At 47.2% G+C, this 20,988-nt stretch overlaps 1 protein-coding gene across 4 annotated transcripts in view; it reads right to left on the reverse strand.

Moving 5' to 3' along the window:
* Positions 1–16,304, reverse strand: part of ATCAY (ATCAY kinesin light chain interacting caytaxin) — a 36,131-nt gene extending 19,827 nt beyond the window's left edge. For 2 of the 4 annotated variants that reach the window (XM_087892305.1, XM_060684583.2), the window contains exons 1-3: positions 16,014–16,304; positions 13,989–14,092; positions 803–861 (exon numbers count right to left, since the gene is read on the reverse strand). In XM_087892305.1, the coding sequence (XP_087748431.1) occupies positions 803–861; positions 13,989–14,092; positions 16,014–16,262 (412 nt within the window). In that variant the 5' untranslated portion in view covers positions 16,263–16,304. Of the gene's footprint in view, positions 1–802; positions 862–13,988; positions 14,093–14,847; positions 14,959–16,013 lie in introns of those variants that run through there. The other 2 variants (XM_087892364.1, XM_087892334.1) reach the window with 2 other exon arrangements.
* Between the last annotated feature and the right edge of the window lie 4,684 nt (positions 16,305–20,988).

A 20,988-nucleotide genomic window follows, 5' to 3' on the forward strand; every position in this document is an offset into this window, starting at 1 on the left:
TCCAACTGGCGCAGAGTGTGGCCGCGCGGGTGGTTATGGGAGCAACGTGGAGCTCCCATGTAACACCTCTCCTGCGCTAGCTGCACTGGCTCCCGGTGGTCTTCCAGGTGCGCTTCAAGGTTTTGGTTATCTCCTTTAAAGCGCTCCATGCCTTAGGACCTGGTTATCTACGGGACCACCTGCTACCACCAATAGCCTCCCACCGGCCAGTACGCTCCCATAGAGAGGGTCTCCTCCGGGTGCCGTCGGCCAAACAATGTCGACTGGCAGCCCCCAGGGGGAGAGCCTTCTCTGTGGGGGCACCTACGATCTGGAACGAGCTACCCCAGAGATACGGAGGATCCCGGATCTTTGCACCTTCCGTCGCACGCTTAAAACATTTTTATTTCATCAAGCTGGCCTGGCCTAAATCTTCTCCTTTTTTAAATTTAAATTTTAAACATAAATTTTAATCTGTTTAATTATGGGGTATTTTAAAATTCAGCCTAAATTATTTAATTCGTTTTAATTTATTTTGAATTTTGTATTTCTGTGTTTTATCTTCTGGCTGTTCACCGCCCTGAGTCCTTCAGTAGAAGGGCGGTATAGAAATTTAATAAAATAAAATAAATAAATAAAATAAATAAACTGGGAGGATCCCACCAGTGGGTGGAGCCATCCTCGAAAGTCCTCCAGCTGCAAAACCCAGAGGAGAACCAAGACCTAGACATTGTCCATCTCTGCTGGAGGAATGGCCTCAAGACCTCCACGTTTCCACAAAGGGAAGATGGCGCCGTTCCGTTGAACGTCCACTTCTACTCACCCAACACGTTCCCCGAAGGGCTTCCCAAGGACTCCATGCCTGCTTCTTCTGGGAGTGGCCTGGAGATGAGACAGTGAGGAAGGGTGGGGGGGAGGGGAGAGACCAAGGAACCAAAGTTCAGACTGCTGTGAGGTCTTTGCTTTCATAAATATGTATAGGTGGAAGACAACGGCTTCAAATAAACACATGAATAAATATTGAAGATAGTTGCAGATGTGGGAAGCTCCTGTTCCCCCCACTAGAAGAATGAAATATTTGGGGGGATATTAAAAGAGGTAGAATATTATATTTCCCCAAAGGAGAAATCATCATCATAAGTTTATTTGTCAAGCATATATAAGATAACAGGTAACAGTATAAACGTAATTTGAATACATGAAAAGAGTAAGTAAAAAGGAATATTAGGACAGGGACGGAAGGTACACTGGTGCATTTATGCACGTCCCTTTCAGACCTCTTAGGAATGGGGTGAGGTCAACAGTGGACAGTTTAAGGTTAAAGTTTTGGGGATTTGGGGAAGAAACTACAGAGTCAGGTAGTGCATTCCAGGCATGGACCACTCTGTTACTTAAGTCATATTTTCTACAATTGAGTTTGGAGCAGTTTACCTTGAGTTTGTATCTATTATTTGCTCGTGAATTGTTGTGGTTGAAGCTGAAGTAGTCATTGACAGGTAGGACATTGTGGCAGATAATTTTATGTACTATGCTTAGGTCAGACTGAAGTCGGCATAGTTCTAAATTGTCTAAGCCCAAAATTTGGAATCTGGTGGCATCAGGTATTGTATTGCGGTTAGAGGAATGGAGGACTCTTCTCGAAAAACATCTCTGGACTCTCTCGGTTGTATTTATGTCTGATTTTGGCCGCAACCAGTTTGCTTGTGGGTGCGTGCGCGCACAACACTTCTGCGCGTGCGCAGAGATATCTGGGCAAGTAGATGGAGCCTCCCACCGCTGCCACCACCATTTTGCCCAATCCGGGGCAAACTGGTAGCAACCCACCACTGGAGAAATGGGAGAAACATGCTCCAGCCCCAATTTCCTGCATAGTAAAACAGCTTCCAGCAGAACTCTTTCGAGATGGAGATTTTAAGAAATTTTTTTTTTAATTAATTAAAATTAATGAATTAAGAAAACCGGGCCGATCTATTCATAAACGAAACATCTTCGGCTCCAGGGTGATGGGATTAAGAAAGACAGGACAGGACCTTTTAGGACGTTGTTCTGCTCCAGCTACGGACCCCAGAGAACGCAGCACACACAAAGTCCGTATAAACCTTAGTTTACTAATGAGCTTTCTTAGTAGTTGTTCGAACACAAGTACAGTTTAAATCAGTTTTTTCTGAACAAGGGGTGTTAATTTAACTTCATTAACAGCCGACAAGAATCCAAAGAATAATAACTCAATTCTGAGGCACAGTATTTCAGATAACCGTAATCTTACTGTGGTTGGCAGAATGCCCAGAAGCAATTTGCAGGAAAACTGACAAGAGAGAAACAAGAGCCGAATCAAACTTTTCTGGAATCAAGACGCGAAGGAATATGAACAAAGTTGTTTCCTGCAAATTGCATCAGTCGTTGTCCTTCCTTAAATAGGCTAGGGGAGTGGCCAATTAGCCCCAAGCCTTACTCTAGAGGAGACCTCCTCCTGAGGAGCCACTCCTGCCTTTTGGCAGCTCTGTGCATCTGTGAATTGAGAAGAGGCTCCTCCTCTTCTTCCTCTTCACTTATGGGAGCTTCTGGAGGTTCTGAAGGCCCTGGCTGAATCCCCGCCTCTGGCACCACATCTTCTCCAGCCTCCTCATTGTCCGACTCGAGTGCCAGCTGCACAGGCTGCTGGCGCAGCACCACACCAGCCTCCTCACTGTCTGAATCAGCTACTAACTGCACAGGCCACTGATGGACCACAACAGACGTATTAAGATTAACCCACCACCATTTAGTGAAAGACACAAATGACTCTTCATTGCACAATCCCCAGAAGAGTTCAAACAGAACAGAAACCTCTAAAGATCTATCCACTCATTCAGTCATCCATAAGGAGCCGCGGTGGCGCAGTGGTTAGAAAGCGGTACTGCAGGCTACTTCTGCTGACTGCCGGGTGCCAGCAGTTCGGCAGTTTGATCCTGACCCGCTCAAGGTTGAGTCAGCCTTCTTTTCCTTCCAAGGTCAGTAAAATGAGGACTCCAATTGGCAACTCCAAATCTTAACTAACAAATGCTCTGTCTTACACACTGGCAAGAAAAATCAGAACACCGTGGGGACGTGCGAGTGATGCGATGGCCTAGAGGTGGAGCTCTCGCCTCACAATCAGGAGGCTGTGAGTTCAATCCTAGGTAGAGGCAGATATTTCTCTCTCTCTCTCTCTCTCTCTCTGGGCACAATGAGAATATATCTGCTGAATAAAACTCCTCATTGGTGACAGGAAGAGTAACCGGCCATTAAAATACTCTGCTAGCTCCATTCAGTTGCCCAGACTCAACCCTGCAAGGGATTATGGGGTCCTTAAAAGAAGATGAATCGTGGGGACGTGCAAGGACCTAACAGGACAACCTTGAGTTACAAACATTCTCTTGTGTCAAAACTTTAATCATTTAATTAATGTGTAAATGCTTTCACAAACACTCCCTAATTGGTTTGTGCCCTATTTACAGCATAGATTTTATTGCCAGATGAGGAGGGGAGAATGAGAGAGAGAGATTATGACTAAATAATGATTCATTTTTTTTATTTGCTATTTCTATCCCACTTTCCTGCCTATAAACCAGTCACAGAATGCTGGAAGAAACTGCAGCTATTTAAAGAACATCCCTGAAGCCATCTCATATCGAGGGACTCAATCAAAACCAAAGGGGAAAAAAACATGTTTCTAGTCCTCTGAGTGACTCCTAGAGAAGTCAATGAACCATCTTAAAGCTGGTGGGGATTTTAGAATCAGAATAGGGCTGGAAGGGACTTTGGAGGCCTTCTAGTCCAACCACTTCCTCAAGCAGGAGACCGTCTACCATTTCAGACAAGGGACTGCCCAGTCTCTAACTTACAGTGGCAAGCTGTTCCGCTGATTAATTGTCCTCACTGTCAGGAAGTTTCTCCCTAATTCCAGGTTTCTTCTCTCCTTGATTAGTTTCCATCCGTTGTTCTTTGTCTTGCTCTCTGGTGCTTTGAAAAATAAATTGACCCCCTCCTCTTTGGGGGCAGCCCCTCAAATACCGGAATCCTGCTATCATGCCCCCCCTCCCCACAGTCCTCCTTTTCTCTAGACTGGCCATACCCAATTCTTGCAACCGTTCTCTTTCTAATTCTCTCCAACTAATCTTCTTTATTCTGGAATTTAAAAGTCTTTTTTTTAAAAAAAAAAAAAAAGCAAAAAAAATGCTTTTAAAAGAAAACAAAAGCCTCTGACGATCAGCTGGGATCGTCAGAGGCTTTTAAAAGCATTTTTTTTAACAACCTCTTCAGCCGAAGAGGTTGTAGAAAAAATGCTTTTAAAAGTTTTTTTTAAAAAAAAAGTTGGCCACGCCCACGCAGTCACATTACCCCCCACCACCACCAAGCCACGCCCACAGAACCGGTAGTAACAAATTTTACATTTCACCACTGATGCGCATGTGTGAAAGGTGTATGTGAGAGCGAAGCGAGCGTGGCCGCGCGCACACTCACATTTTCAGTGCGTGGCGAACCGGTGGTAAAATTCTGTAAAACCCACCTCTGGGAGCCCCTTACCAACAAAAGCAAAATTTCAAGCGTCTTACATTCCGTGGCTGGACGCAAGAAGCTGAATATTTTGGCCTTACTAAAAATCAGGCTCGCCTTGGAAAAGTTAGCAGTTGCTATAATCACTAAGGGCTCCTCCGCTTAGCTTTTCGGCGAGGAAATCTCCTTATCGAAAGCTCTCCTGTCCTCAAATGCCTCTGATCGAAAGAAGGCCGGGCATTTTTTTCTAATTAAGCAGGAAAGACTAGAGCCCATTTTGCACAAAGCTGGAGGCGCCCAGCCTCCTGCCCGGCTTTGGCCATGCCTGAACCTCCGAGCCGACCGAAGGAAAATAATCGGTGGATTTACTTAGATTATAGGGGGGGGGGAGCCTCCTCTGGAAGCCGAGGCTTGGTATATATCACGAAAATAGGTTTACTTCATTCTGCTATCTTTAGAACAGGGACAAAAGGCTGTTTCACGCTGGCGTCAGTGTTTACACGCCTGCACCCAAGGGGAGAGGATGTCACATAACAAATAGACATTGAATCAGGGGTGAAATGCTCCTGGTTCAGACCGGATCGCCCGATCCGGTAGCGATGGCGGCGGGTGGTTCGGAGAACCGGTAGCAAAAAATCCTGCGCCCCTCCCCATGCCCAGCTGAGCCGCGCGATCATCAGAGGCTGTTTTTTTTTTACTTTTAAAAGCATTTTTTCTACAATCTCTTTGGCCGAAAAAATGCTTTTAAAAGTTAAAAAAAAAAATCCTCTGATGATCGTGCGGCTCAGCTGGGATTGTCAGAGGCTTTTAAAAGCATTTTTTTTCTGCAACGTCTTCGACCAAAGAGGTTGTAGGGAAAAAAATGCCTTTAAAAGCCTCTGGCGAGCCCAGCTGAGTTGTCTGATCGTCAGAGGCTTCTAAAAGCATTTTTTTCCTGCAACCTCTTAAGGTTGCGGAAAAAATGCTTTTAAAAGTAAAAAAAAAAAAGTTGGCCACGCCCACCCAGTCACATTACACCCCCCTCACCAAGCCACGCCCACAGAACCGGTGGTAACAAATTTTAGACTTCACCCCTGCATTGAATTCTTCCTTCTTTTTTAAAGGAAGGGTTTTCAAACCTTTGAGTGGGACTTCAACTCCCAGAATTCCCCAGCCAGCCATGAATTCTGGGGGTTGAAGTCCGCTTGTCTTAAAGTTTCCGAGGACAGAATCAAGATCATAAGAAGTGTGATGGCCACAATTGGAATATGGAGAGTCGGTTTTGGTCACCACCACACTATAAAAAAGAGATTGAGACTCTAGAAAGAGTGCAGAGAAGAGCAACCAGGATGATGAGGAGAATGGAGGCTCAAACATACGATGAACGGTTGCAGGAACTGGTCATGGCTAGTCTAGTGAAGAGAAGGACCAGGGGAGACAGGATATTTGAGGGGCTGCCACAGAGAGGAGGAAGGGGGTCAAGCTATTCTCCAAAGCACCTGAAGGTCAGACAAGGAAGAATGGATGGAAACTGAACAAGGAGAGATTCAACCTGGAAATAAGGAGAAATTTTTCTAACCATGAGAGCCATCAACCCATGGAACAGAAGTTGCCTTCAGAAGTTGTGGGAGCTTCATCCCTGGAAGCTTTCAAGAAGAGACTGGACTGCCATCGGTCAGAAATGGGGTAGGGTCTCCTGCTTGGGCAGGGGGTTGGACTAGATGACCTCCAAGGTCCCTTCCTACTCTGTTCTTCTGTTCTGTTCTGTTCTGTTCTGTTGAAGAACAGTTGCAGGAATTGGGTATGTCTAGTTAGTGAAAAGAAGGATTTGGGGTGGCATGATAGCAGTGATCCAATATTTGAGGTGCTGCCCCAAAGAAGAGGGGGGGGTGTCAGTCTATTCTCCAAAGCACCTGAAGGCAGGACCAGAAGCAAAGGATGGAAACTCATCAAGGAGAGAAGCAACCTGGAGCTAAGGAGACGCTTCCTAACAGTGAGAACAATTAATCAGTGGAACCGCTTGCCACCAGAAGTTGCGGGTGCTCCAACACTGGAAGTTTTTAAGAAGAGATTGGACAGCCGTTCGTCTGAAGTGGTGTAGGGCTTCCTCCTTGAGCAGGGGGTTGGACTAGATGACCCTCAAGGTCCCTTCCAACTCTGTTATTCTATGATGTTGTTTAGGGAGATAGGGGGATTCCCTCACCACCACCCCACAAAATTTTTTTTTTGTAAAGTGGCCTCCATTCTTCCACGCCAACGGTGAGACGAGAGCAGCCCTTTGTGCAAACATTGAAATGTGAGAAATCAAGGAGCCTTTCTCCTTGTCAAGGCTTTAGAAGAAGAAGACGTTGCGTGGAGTAATTTCCCCGTCTCGGATTTTCTTCCCTGCTCTCTTTCATTTGCTGCCTTGCTCCTTCCCTCCCTTTTACTCTCCTTCCACTACGATTCAGCTGATCCCCTCCCCACACTGGGCTGTTGCGATCATATGATGCTCTCTCCTCCCGTCCGTAGATGGAGCCTTGCATGAGTCACCTCTGGCTGCCTCACTGAGCATGCTCCGTGCATCCCAACCTGAAGCATCACGGTGACGTCAGGAGCTGACAAGCAACCTGAGAGGTCTCTGCCTCCGTCCCCTGCTTGCTGAAGCTCACATCCTTCTTGCTCTCTTCCTCAGACCAAGAGCCTCCACGCTACAGATTCACAGATTAAGAGAGTCGGAAGGGACCTTGAAGGTCATCTAGTCCAACCCGCTCGCTCAAGCAGGAAACCCTACCCCATTTTTGACAGCTCTCTTCTTGAAAGCTTTCAGGGATGAAGCTCCCACAACTTCCGAAGGCAACTTCTTTTCCATGGGTTGATTGTTCTCCCTGTCAGGAAATTTCTCCTTATTTCCAGGTTGAATCTCTCCTTGGTCAGTTCCCATCCTTTCTAACAGGGATTATGTACCAGGAAGCAAAACCCAAGCCGAATCCTGCAGCTGTTTATTCAAGGTGTTGTTAATAAAGAGCCAGCAATTTCACTCCCGTCATGAAAAATCACAGGTCTTGAACCCCTATGTTTTATTTCTAATTTATTTATTTTTTTCCCCGTCCTGTCTGCGGAGAGAGTTAGATTCATAATCATCCCTTGGCCATAGGAACGCAAACAGTCTTTGACTTACCACCACAACTGAGCCTCAAACCTCCGTTGCTAAGCGAGACAGTTGAGTCCTGCCTCGTTTTATGACCTTTCCTGCCGTGCTTGTTAAGTGAGTCTCTGTGGGTGTTACGTTAGTAACCTTGGTTGCCGAGTGAATCTGGTTTCGCTTGTCAGAAGGTGGCAGAAGGCGATCGCCTGACCCCCGGCATACTTAATGTAGGTAATGCGGATCCAGCTAGATGATCACTGAAGGGCCCTCTTTATTCATAGTATTGTAAGAAAGAAAATGTGTTTGTTTGAGAGAAGCAATTATATCCAGTTGAAACAGTACAAAGATAATGAGAAATTCCTTTGAAGTAGAAACATTCTACAAGAGGGGCCCCTCAGTTGTCAGAGATAAGACATTTGGTGATATACAGTTTGAAGGTTAAAAGAGACCAAGGATGACCACATGAAATATCAACAAGAGATCATTTGAATCGATGCTTCAGTGATTTACAATAAGAATTATGACTGTTTAGCAAAGATAATGTAACAAACTTTGTAATTAGAAAAATGTCATTTAATGTAACGAATGCCTGCAATGATAAAACTGCTGAGTTAACAGAATCCTTTGTCTTAGAAGGGTATAAAACCATTGTAACTAAGTTCTGTCTTTGTTCACAGCTTCATGTACAAACTGGCTCTGAACCTATTGCGCAATATACTGTCTCTGACTAACCTAGAAAAGTTGTGTTGGTCTAATTATTCCACAACATACTGAAACCGTCGTAAATAAGAGTCAGTTGCCAAATGTGTCCACGGGGGATGCTATAATGATTGCAAGTGTGAAAAATGGTCATAACTCACTTTTTTCAGTGCTGTTGTAACTTAATGGCCTTAATGGCACTACGTCAACATGGAAAGAAGTAAGCTGTGGGGTACCACTAGTGGTGGGATTCAAAATCTTTTACTACTGGTTCTGTGGGCATGGCTTGGTGGGAGTGGTTGGGTGGGCGTGGCAGGGGAAGGTTACTGCAAAATCCCCATTTCCTCCTGATCAGCTGGGACTTGGGAGGCAGAGAATAGATGGGGGCGGGGCCAGTCAGAATTGTTACTACCGGTTCTCCGAACTACTCAAAATTTCTGCAACCGGTTCTCCAGAACTGGTCAGAACCTGCTGAAACCCACCTCTGGGTACCATAAGGCTCCATCTTGGACCCAGAACTCTTCAACATCTTCATCAATGACTTGGATGAGAGGATAGATGGGGAACTCATCAAATCTGCAGATGACACCAAGCTGGCAGGAATAGCCAACACCCCAGAAGATAAGCTCAGGATCCAAGACGATCTGAACAGACTTGAACCCTCTCTAACAAATTAAATTCAACGTAGAGAAAAGGAAAATCTTACACTTGGGCAAGAAAACCAAAAGGACACATAGAGACTGGGGGAAACCAGGCTTAATAGCAGTGACTGTGAGGGGGATCTGGGAGTCTTAGTGGACAACCAGCTAAATAGGAGCCAGCCGTGTGCAGCGGCAGCCAGAAAAGCCAAGGCAATCCTAAACTGCATTAACAGAGGGATACAATCAATATCAAGGGAGGAACTAAGACCACTCTATAAAGCCTTAGTAAGGCCACACCTAGAGTACTGCATCCAGTTTTGATCACCACCCTATAAAAAAGAGGTTGAGACTCTAGAAAAAGTGCAGAGAAGAGCAACCAAGAGGATGAGGGGACTGGAGGCTAAAACATACGATGAACAATTACAGGAACTGGGCCTGGCTAGTCTAGGGAAGAGAAGGACCAGGGGGGACAGGAGAGCCATCTTCCAATATTTGAGGGGCTGCCCCAGAGAGGAGGAAGGGGGTCAAGCTATTCTCCAAAGCACCTGAAGGCCAGACGAGGAATAATGGATGGAAACTGAACAAGAAGAGATTCAACCTGGAAATAAGGAGAATTTTTTCTGACCATGAGAGCCATCAACCCATGGAACAGAAGTTGCCTTCAGAAATTGTGGGAGCTTCATTACTGGAGGCTTTCAAGAAGAGACTGGACTGCCCTCTGTCAAAAATGGTGGAGGGTCTCCTGCCTGGGAAGGGAGGGTTGGACTAGATGACCTCCAAGGTCCCATCCAACTCTGTTATTTCTGTTTCTGTTTCCAGCTTTGAATGTCTGTAGAGATTCTCAGATCTAGGTGATAGTTTAGTTTAGTTTACTTTATTGTCATTGCACCTCGTACAACAAAATTAAATGCCATCTTTGGTGTACATTATAATTATAAAAATAAAAACACAAACACACATCCTTCACATTGTATACAATTGCATTGAAAACTCCTGATATTGCGCTAATATTGCACTATACAGTAGAATTCAAAATAGTTACTTCCTTGGGACAGAAGCTGTTTTTCAGCCTATTTGCCCTTGTTTTTATTGTCTGTACCGTCTGCCAGATGGTAACAGTTCAAAAAAAGGGTGCCCACGATGAGATGGTTGTCCAAAAGGTGTTTTTTTCAGGAGGCAGATGGACTTTCTTGTTTTTTCTTTTGAAGACATTTCACTTCTCATCCGAGAAGCTTCTTCAGCTCTGACAGGATCCTGGGGAATGGAAGGATTTATATTCCTTGCAGACAGCTGGTCATCTGCAAACAAGAAAGTCCAGTTGCCTTCTGAAAAAACACCTTTGGGCCAACTTTGAATGGTTACTAAATAAACTGTTGCAAATCTAGGAATACTTGTCCACTTATCATCTTTGTTGCCCTTCTCTGCAGTCTTTCTAGAGTCTCAACATCTTTTCTTATATTGTGGCAACTAAAATTGGATGCAATATTCTGGTGTCAAGTAGTTCCACAGGTTAATTGTTCTCACCGTTAGGAAGTTTCTCCTCAATTCCAGGTTGCTTCTCTCCTTGATTAGTTTCCATCCGTTGCTTCTTCTCCTGCCTTTGGAGAATCGCTTGACCCCCCCCTCCTCTTTTGGGCAGGCCCCAAATCCTGGAAGACTGCTATTATGTCCCCCCCTGGTCCTTCTCTTCACTAGACCAGCCAAACCCAATTCCTGCAGCCATTCCTCGTATGTCTTAGTCTCCAGGTCTTTAGCTGCTCTTCTCTGCACTTTTTTCCCCCAACGTCTCATCTTTTTCGTAATGTGGGGACCAAAACTGGATGCCGTATTCCAGCTGTGGCCTTACTATAAAGCGGTACTAAGGCTTCACGTGATTTTGATTCTCTGCCTCTGTTTATGCAACCCAGGATCGTCTCGGCTTTTTTGGCTGCTGCCGCACACGGCTCGCTGGCGTTGAAGGGATCGTCCATTAGGACTCCAAGGTTCCTGTCTCAGTTCCTGTTTTTGAGCCGAGTTTCACCTAATCTGTACTTGTCCCTTTTGGCTTTTTCCTGCCCAGGTGTAAACCCTTGCTTTCCTCCACATTAAATTGCATTTCTTTGGATAAGGCCCATTGTTCAACTCTGCCAAGATCTTTTTGGATCCCGAGCTTGTCTTCTGGGGTGTTAGCTACTCCTGCCAGCTTACTATCATCTGCAACTTTGATGAGTTTCCCTTCTATTCCCTCATCTGAGTCATTTATGAGTGGGTCCAGTCATCAGACCAACCTCCTCTGCAGCTGTGACTTCCAGAGACAGTGTTCAAATCCAAGGGGGGGAAAAAACCCCACACACAGATTGCTTCAACCGTCTGTCTGCTCCGGCAGCTGCCCCTGGACAGAGGATCTACTGTCCAGAGAACAGAGGCTCCCTGTGGATCTTTTCTAAGAATCCTGCCAAAAGTGAAAAAAAAAGTCCTTTTTGATACAGTCCAGGTTGCCCAACAGCCAACTAGACCGACAATGCGGGCCTGTTCCATTGTATGCCGTTCCTTAATTTTTATTTTTATTTTATTTTTTCCTATCAAGGTGCCCGAATTCTGAATTTCCTGGAATTCCAACCGAGGATCAAACCCTCGTTATGATAGCTGAAAGACAACTGTGCAAACGCTCTTGCTAATAAACAAGAAAGCATCAACAATATAGGTAGTCCTTGGCTCACAAGCCACAACTGAGCCCAAAATGTCCACGCCTACGCACAGCAGTTGTTAAGGGAGTTGTTTTGCTCCGTTTGCGACCTGTTTTGCCACAGCGGCTCCCTGCAATCGTTAAGCGGAATCACACGGTTGTTAAACGAATCCAGCTTCCCCTATTAACGGCTTGTCGGAAGCCGGCTAGGGAAGGCTACAAATAGTGACCGTAGGACACTGCAACCATCATAAATGTGAGGCAGAGCCCAAATTTTGATCAAGTCTTGATAAGAGCCTTGGTGGCGCAGCAGACTAAAGTGCTGTTAAATAGCACCAGCTGCCTGCAATTACTGCAAGTTCAAATCTCACCAGGCTCAAGGTTGACTCAGCCTTCCATCCTTCCGAGGTAGGTAAAATGAGGAGCCGGATTGTGGGGGCAATAAGCTGACTTTGTATAAAAAAGAACAACGCTTGGGGGGGGGGGCAAAAAGCCCTACTAAGCAGGTATATACAAAAGTATGAAGGCTATTGCTTAACGCATTGTAAGCCGCCCTGAGTCTCCGGAGAAGGGCAGCATATAAGAACCAATAAGTAAATAAATAAAGTCACCATTCTGCAATGGTCATAAGTGTGAATAAGTGTCGTTGTCACTTCAAATGGTCACTAAATGAACGGTTATAAGGTCGAGGACTATCTGTAACAGGCAGCCAGACCAGGGCATAATCATTCTAGCTGGAGTCCCAAATACATCAGAGAAAAGAAACATTTCCGACCTGCAATCAGTTCGTTTCCAGCCTCATTATTAATCAAAGATTTCCTTCTCAACAACAACCAAAAAAAAAAACACAGCCGTCAAATAGATTACGAAAGGGAAGCCGTTCAATCCCAACCATGAAAAAAACATGAAGAAAGAAAAAAAACAGCTGCCCAAACAATGTGAACATCAAGCTTCCTGCCTGCAATCAGCAATTTCTCTGCCAGGATGTCTGCAGATCAACCTCTGGATGTTTGGCCTGAACTCCAGGTGTGGATTATGGTTTCGGAGATTGTTGTTGGAAGCCTCTGGCCAAAGCGGTAAGCGAAATTCATTCATTTATTCATTTGTTCATTCATTCATTCGTTCATTCATCTGTATCCCCCTTTTATTATTTTTACATATAACTCAACGCGAACATCTGCAGTACTCCTTCCTTCTCCTATTTTCCTCTCTCTCTCTCCCCCTATCCATCCATCTATCCATCCATCCATCATCTATATCTATCTATTGAAATCTCTTTGAATCTATCTATCTATCTATCTATCTATCTATCTATCTATCTATCTATCTTATCTATCTATCTATCTTCTTATCTATCTATCTATATCTATCATCTGTGTCTATCTGTTTGTCTATCTATCTAATCTATCTATCTATCTCTGTGTCTATCTATATCTATCTATCATCTATGTCTATCTATCTATCTCTATCATCTGCGTCTATGTCTATCTGTCTGTCTGTCTTTCTGTCTATCTATCATGTCTATCTCTATCTATTATCTGTCTGTGTATTATCTATATCTATCTTTCTATCTATCTGTCATCTATATCTATCTATCTATATGTGTCTATCTATCTATATCTATCATCTATCTATGTCTATCTGACTATCTATCTCTATCATCTGTGTCTATGTCTATCTATCTGTCTGTCTATCTATCTATCATGTCTATCTATCTATCTATCATCTGTATCTATCAATCTATAATCTATCTATCTATCTCTATCATCTATGTCTGTCTATCTATCATCTATCTATCTATCTATCTATCTATCTATCTATCTATCACCTATCAATCATCTATCTATCTATCTATCTATCTATCTATCTATCTATCTATCACCTATCAATCATCTATCTATCTATCTATCTATCTATCTATCTATCTATCTATCTATCTATCTATCTATCTATCTATCTATCTATCTATCTGAAACTCCAGTGGGCAGACCAGCACCCAGGCCAAAAAATTCCCTCACAGCTGTCCACACCATTTGTCCCATGAGTAACCACCGGTCGCAATTCAGTGTCTCAGAAACATTATTTTTCCCACCCAGGTTTCCAGTCCTCGTGGTTCCGAGGGATGGAGGGCAGGACGCTCCTTTTGCCAGAGCACCGAGATCGAGACCATCTCAAAAGCAGAAGGCGAGGGAGAAAAATCTCCGTGGCCCAAAGAAACTCTAAAGGAAATGCCTTGTTGGCCCCCCGAGTGATGGGGGGCCCAGTGGCCTGGAATGACAGCCCCTAACCTCACCCCCACTTTGGCATGGCTCTTCCAGGCTTTCCTTCTCTGGGAAGAAGGGGGCAGCAACTCCTTCCCCTCCCCCCCCCGGCGAGCACCAACCTGGGGAAGTCCTCGTCCTGCCACTCTTCCTTGACCTCCACGTTGTCCATCCGCAGCGTGGCTTCCGTGGTCCCCATGTTGCCTTCGCTGGAAAGTCCCCTCACCTGTGGAAAGGAGGCGCCAGACCTTGAGAGAACAACAGAGACCCGAAGAAACTCCTCTGTTACCCCAAAAGTTTTGATTTTCTTTCCAGATTTTTTGGGAGCCTTTCCTGCGCCCGAAGGATCACACGCTCCGAAGCCAAGAAAATCTCTCCGATTTCTCGGTTGTTTCCCCTGCAGAGTTGATCCTTCCTTTTGGAATCAAAGGACCCAAGAGGAAATGGAGCCCCTCCTCTCCCCCCCCCCCCGCCACAGGCCATACACAAGGAGGCTTCCTGGAAACTGCCCCCCCCCCAAAAAAAATTGCTAGCATCATTTAAGTCCAGCCTGCAAAAGGGGCCTAGAGGCACAGCTCTCGCCTCACAATCCAGAGGCTGTGAGTTCGATCCTAGGTAGGGGCAGATATTTCTCTCTCTGGGCACAATGAGAATGTATCTGCTGAACAAAACTCCGCATTGGCGATAGGAAGGGCATCCGGCCAATAAAACACTCAGCTCCATTCAGTTGCCCAGACTGTATCCCATCCTTAAATGATGATGATCTAAGTCTGGCCTGCAAGGAAGGGCTGAAGGAGAGACGTCCTCGCTCAGGGACTTGGATACAATGCGCTTTGGGGTGGAATTAGTCCCCAAGGAAGTGGGGGATCCGGGTTCTAATCCAGCCTCCTGACCCCCACCATCAGGCTGGTGCTGGGGCCAAGAAGGCCCTGCAGAGAGTGGCTCTCCGGCGGAGGCATTCCCCACAGAGTTTCTTCCTACCAGATTCTCTGGGAAACGAAGAGAAGGGAGCCATGAATGAATAAGCAGCTCTCTGAAAAACACGAATTGGACAGTCGCAGAGCTTGGGCGGCTTTGACGGCTGTCCAGGATCTGCTGGCCTCTGTCATTTTTATGCAGGGACCTCGCCTTTTTTTTTTCTTCTTTCATTGCTGCCTCTTGTGGGTGGGACTCAAAGCGTTTGTTCAGGCAGAACACAGAAGCCTTGGAAGGGACCTCGGAGGTCTTCTAGTCCAACCCCCTGCTCTGTAATGGATGTTTTTTGTCCCCAGGTATCTTTCCCCCTTTTTCTTCTACACTGTCATGGACATCTTTAAATAAGCATCTCATCACCTGGCTTTCAGGGTGGGGAGAGTTTACAGACACAGATGAGAAAAAAGGGGGGGAAGGGGGCCTGGCTGGGGCTGAGTCAGAGCAGGTAGCTTCCTGAATGGAAAACGCCCAGCAGGGATGAGCTCCAGGGCCCAGGCTAAGTCAGACGGCACTGCATTAGGCTACTTTGGCCTTCGGGCTGAATGGCCAGCAAGGGGGGCTACCCTGGGCTGCGGGGGGGGGGGGCTGTGGAAGAAGCAAGGCTCAGCGGAGGGAGGGAGGGAGGAAGGAAGGAAAGGAGGGAGGGAGGGAGGAAAAAGGGAGGGAGGGAGGGAAGGGAGGGAGGAAGAGAGGAACGAAGGAAGGAAGGAAATGGGAGGGAGGGAGGGAAGGAAGGAAAGAAGGGAGGGAGGGAGGGAGGAAGGAAAGAAGGAAGGAAGGAAGGAAGGAAGGAAGGAAGGAAGGAAGGAGGGAGGGAGGGAGGGAGGGAGGGAGGGAAGGAAGGAAGGAAGGAAGGGAGGGAGGGAGGGAGGAAAAAGGAAGGGAGGGAGGAAGGAAAAAGGGAGGGAAGAAAGAGGGAGGGAGGGAGGAAAAAGGGAGGGGGGGAGGGAGGGAGGGAGGGAGGGGAGGAAGGAAGGAAGGAACGAAGGAACGAAGGGAATGAGGAAAGGAGGGAGGGAGGGAGAAAGAAGGGAATGTGGAAGGAAAGAAGGCCGAGCCCGCGAGCGCCCCTGGACAGCCGGGCAGATGCGCGGCCAGGCCTGCCCAGGTGAGGCCGGAGCCCGGGCCCTCCTCGGCGGGCGGGCCGATCCCCCTGCGGCCGGAGCGCGCCTTACCGAGCCGGGCGTCGTCAGGCGGCGTTGGGCGGCAGGCGCGGCTGCCCCTCGGGCCCGGCGGCCCCCATCCCCCCTTGGCTGCGGCGACGCCCGGGCTGGAAGGAAGCGGCCGCTCCCGATGAGGCTCCCGACGCCGAGGATGCTCCGCTCAGCCCGGCCACGGCAGGCAGTCCGTCCGCCCCAGGCGCGTCCCCGTGCGCGATCCGCCGCGTCCCCGCCCTGCCGAGCCAGCCGAGGGCTGAGCAGCATCTGCAGGAGGACGAGCGCAGCCAGGCAGCGGAGCCACGAAGAGCCCCCCGCCTCCGCCGCCCCCGCTCTCGCCTTCTCTACAAGAGACCCCGCTTGTCATCCTTGCCCCTCGCCTCCCGTTCGCCCCCTTTCTCTAACGACTCTATCCCACTGAGTCTTTGCATTGGCCTCGCCCTTGCCCTGCGGAGAGTCCGCCCCAGCGAGTTGGCCGTGGCCAGTTGCCCATGATGAGAGGGTCATGGGGAATTGACCATGGCAAGATGCCCATGATGAGTTGGCCATGGCAAGTTACCCATTGCAAGTTGCCCATGATGAGAGGGTCATGGGGAGTTGGCCATGGCAAGTTACCCATTGCAAGTTGCCCATGATGAGAGGGTCATGGGGAGTTGACCATGGCAATTTACCCATTGCAAGTTGCCCATGATGAGAGGGTCATGGGGAGTTGGCCATGGCAAATTGGCCATGATGAGTTGGCCATGGCAAGTTACCCATTGCAAGTTGCCCATGATGATATGGTCATGGGGAGTTCGCTGTGCAAGTTGGCCATGGCGAGTTGGCCATGGGGAGTTGGCCATTGCAAGTTGCCCATGTTGAGATGGTCATGGGGAATTGACCATTGCAAGATGCCCATGATGAGTTGGCCATGGCAAGTTACCCATTGCAAGTTGCCCATGATGAGATGGTCATGGGGAGTTCGCTGTGGCAAGTTGACCATGGCGAGTTGGCCATGATGAGAGGGTCATGGGGAGTTGGCCATTGCAAGATGCCCATGATGAGTTGGCCATGGCAAGTTGCCCATGATGAGAGGGTCATGGGAAGTTGGCCATGGCATGTTGGCCGTTGCAAGTTGGCTGTGGTGAGTTGGCCGTGGCGAATTTGTCATAGACCCAGTCCCCAGCACATGCTGCCCACCTTCTCTGCAGAGGAAACAGATGAGCCACTTTGGCAGCAGCTGCTGGCCATTAGACGGGCATGGGAGAGATGGGAGGCTGGCAACCCCAGGAGTGGGTTGCCTCAGGATGCCACCTGCCATTCAGACCAAGGATGAGCAGGAAGACCCCCTCTGGGGACACAAGGATGAGGCCGTGCCAGTCTGCCTTGGCACTGCTGAGCTGGCACCCCTGACTCAGGCAATGCCAGACTTCCTGGGCATAAGAGAGACTTCTGGGGTTTGGATTGTAGTGCTGCTGCCATGGGGGGGGAGGGGTGATGTGCAGTTTTTAATTTTTCAAATGTGGAACATGGCCCAGAGACATTCTCTGTGTGAGCCACATAAATGGGGTTTACTAAATAAATAGCTGGGTCAGGGATCAGGCCTTGGGAGGATTTCCTGCATTGGGGGGTGGGGTGCAGGGGGACTACAGCCAGGTCACCCAGGTGTGTCATTAAGGGGGCATTTCCGTCTGCCAAAACACAGGAGGCAGAGCTTAGGAGCTGGAGGGCAGGGGGGAAGGAGAGCCCCTCCCCCACATTATGAGAGGACAGACTGGGTGGACTTCCCACTCCCAGAATTCTCCCACATCTTAAAATGGCCCCGGTTGAGAATAGCCCAATGACAGAGTTAGCAGGGACCTTGGAGGTCTTCTAGTCCAACCCCCTGCTCAGGCAATCTCCAATCCCAATCTCTTCTAGGAAAGCTCCAGTGTTGGAGCACCCACAACTGAAGTGGTCTAGGCGTTTCCTGCCTGAGCAGGGGGTTGGACTAGAAGACCTCCAAGGTCCCTCCTAACTCTGTTATTCCGTTCTGTTCTATTCTATTCTATTCCATTGTATTCCATTCTATTCTGCTCTGTTCTACTCTACTCTACTCTACTCTACTCTACTCTACTCTACTCTACTCTACTCTACTCTACTCTACTCTACTCTACTCTACTCTATTCTATTCCATTTGAAACAAGTGACTGTCTAATTTCTTCCTAAAAAAACTCCAGCTATGAAGCACCTACAACTTCTGGTGGCAAGCAGTTCCACTGGTTGATTGCTCTTACTGTCAGGCATGTTCTCCTTAGTTCCAGGTTGCTTCTCTCCAGGTTGGTTAGTTTCCATCCGTTGTTTCTTGTCCTGCCTTCTGGTGCTTTGGAGAATAATTTGACCCCCTCTTCTGTGGGGCAGCCCCTTAAATATTGGAACAGTGCCCTAGTCTTTCTTAGCACCAGGTTAGTCCATGGTGGTGAAAAATCAGGAGTCCTGTAAACCTGTTTTTTTTTGGGAAGGGGCTGAAATTTCTGCCTTTAAAGAAAGTTTGTGACTCAGCAAATGTATCCCAAGCTCCTCCGGAGGCCTCAGCTTACAAACTGACCCTGGAATGGTTCCTCTTCACCAGAAATAAATTTCATACAGATGTTAATGTGGCATCTCTGGAAGGGATGAGGCTGTTGCATGTGGAGGTGCCAGGGCTGGATTGTTTTGCCTATTAAATGAATCTCCCTTCCCTCCAGACTTTTTTTTTTTTTAATTTGATTTATATGCCGCCCTTCTCCGGAGACTCAGGGCGGCTTACAGTGTGTTAAGCAATAGCCTTTATACTTTTGTATATTTATACAAAGTCAGCTTATTGCCCCCACAATCCAGGTCCTCAATTTACCCACCTTAGAAAGGATGGAAGGCTGAGTCAACCTTGAGCCTTGGTGAGATTCGAACCTGCAGTAATTGCAGGCAGCTGGTCTTAATAACAGGGTGCTTTAGACCACTGTACTACCAAGGCTCTTGATCCCTAGGCTCTCTCTAACAAATTAAATTCAACGTAGAGAAAAGGAAAATCTGACACTTGGGCAAGAAAAACCAAAAGCACAGATATAGACTGGGTGAAACCAGGCTTAAGAGCAGTGACTGTGAGAGGGATCTGGGAGTCTTAGTGGACAACCAGCTAAATAGGAGCCAGCCGTGTGCAGTGGCAGCCAAAAAAGCCAATGCAATCCTAAATTGCATTATCAGAGGGATACAATCAAGATCAAGGGAGGAACTAAGACCACTCTATAAAGCCTTAGTAAGACCACACCCAGAGTCCTGTGTTAGGATATGGTTTGAGCCTAACAGGTTGTCCAGGCAATATATGTGTTCTGTGACTTTAACATGAATAAACTGTAAAACTCCCTTTAAAGTTTTACTGCTGATTCATTGAAATGCTGAGTCATGCTGTAATTAGATAATCACTGGTTGTAAACGTATTTAAGAAAGGTACTGTAACGTATTCAGTTGATGATATGCTACCATAGTGTGTGGAGTTGCTACCATTGTGCTATCATCTTTGGATGGATCTGCTACCATCGTGGTTTGTTACCAGAGTGAACTTGTTATTCTAACCAACTACTGTTTGTATGGTAAGAAGATTTTTGTATCACTGGACTGATTTAACTGGCAAAGACTTGGATTGATTTAAAGACTATGAGATTGTTTTTTCCCTATAAAGTAAACTTTTGATAAACCAGTTTGCACATCTCTTATTCATCGCTCTCAGCAACGTTTCTCTGTGCTCTACACTCTGCTGGTTGGTGACACAACAACAATATCCTTAACATCCAGTTTTGGTTGCCATGCTGTAAAAAAAGAGGCTGAGACTCTAGAAAGAGTGCAGAGAAGAGCAACCAGGATGATGAGGGGAATGGAGGCTAAAACATGCGATGAACGGTTGCAGGAACTGGGCATGGCTAGTCTAGAGAGGAGAAGGACCAGGGGAGACAGGAGAGCATCTTCCAATATTTGAGGGGCTGCCACAGAGAGGAGGAAGGGGGTCAAGCTGTTTTCCAAGGCACCCAAAGGCCAGACGAGGAATAATGGATGGAAACTGATCAAGGAGAGATTCAACCTGGAAATAAAGAAGAATTTTCTGACAGTGACAGCAATCAACCCATGGAACAGAAGTTCCCTTCGGAGGTTATGCAAACTTCATCATCTTTCCAGAAGAGACTGGACTGCCATCTGTCAGAAACGGTGTAGGGTCTCCTGCTTGGGAAGGGAGGGTTGGACTAGATGACCTCCAAGGTTCCCTTCCAACTCTGTTCATCTGTAATAAGATTGATTCATAAAAGCATTCGAAGCATCCAAGAAACGCTTTAAGGCTAAAACTGTTCTCAAGATGTAGTCCAGCCTGGCCCATCAAGGCTGGCCGGAAGCATGGAGGAAGTCCCCAGCCCAGCTAAGGGGTGTCCGATCCCTCTGCTGTTGTGCTAGATCCCACCCTCCACCCCCAGCAGATGATCCCAAAAGTGACCAACAGGCCTTGGGAGCAGAAGCTACGGATAGCCCCCCCCCACACACTTCAATTGAATTCCCCTGTTCAGTTGAAGTTCTCTTGTCTCTAACATTTATAAGCTAGTAACCTTGTAAGGGAGATGGGCAGCAATGAATTGATTGATTGATTGATTGATTGATTGATTGATTGATTGATTGATTGATTGATTTGACCGGTCCTTGGTGCTCTCTGAGTTTCATGCAGATGTTTCCTCTAGGTAACATCATCAGTACTAGAAGGGAAGGGGGCTTGTGGAGAGGAGGAGGAGGGGGAGGAAGAGGAGGAGGGGGAGGACAGTGACTCTGGGGTGCTTGGTGCTCTCTGAGGAGGAGGAGGGGTGGAAGAGAAGGAGGAAGAGGAGGGGGAGGAAGCAACTGTGGGGTCCTAGGTGTTCTCTGAGATTGGTGGTTTTCTTTGAGACATTTCATTACCCAAGTAGGTAACATCATCAGTGCTAGAAGAGAGAGGGGTTTGCAGAGAGGAGGAGGAGGACTG

This window comes from Pantherophis guttatus, chromosome 1 (assembly GCF_059756535.1).
Source record: "Pantherophis guttatus breed Tessera chromosome 1, ASM5975653v1, whole genome shotgun sequence".
Classification (NCBI taxonomy): Eukaryota; Metazoa; Chordata; class Lepidosauria; order Squamata; family Colubridae; genus Pantherophis; species Pantherophis guttatus.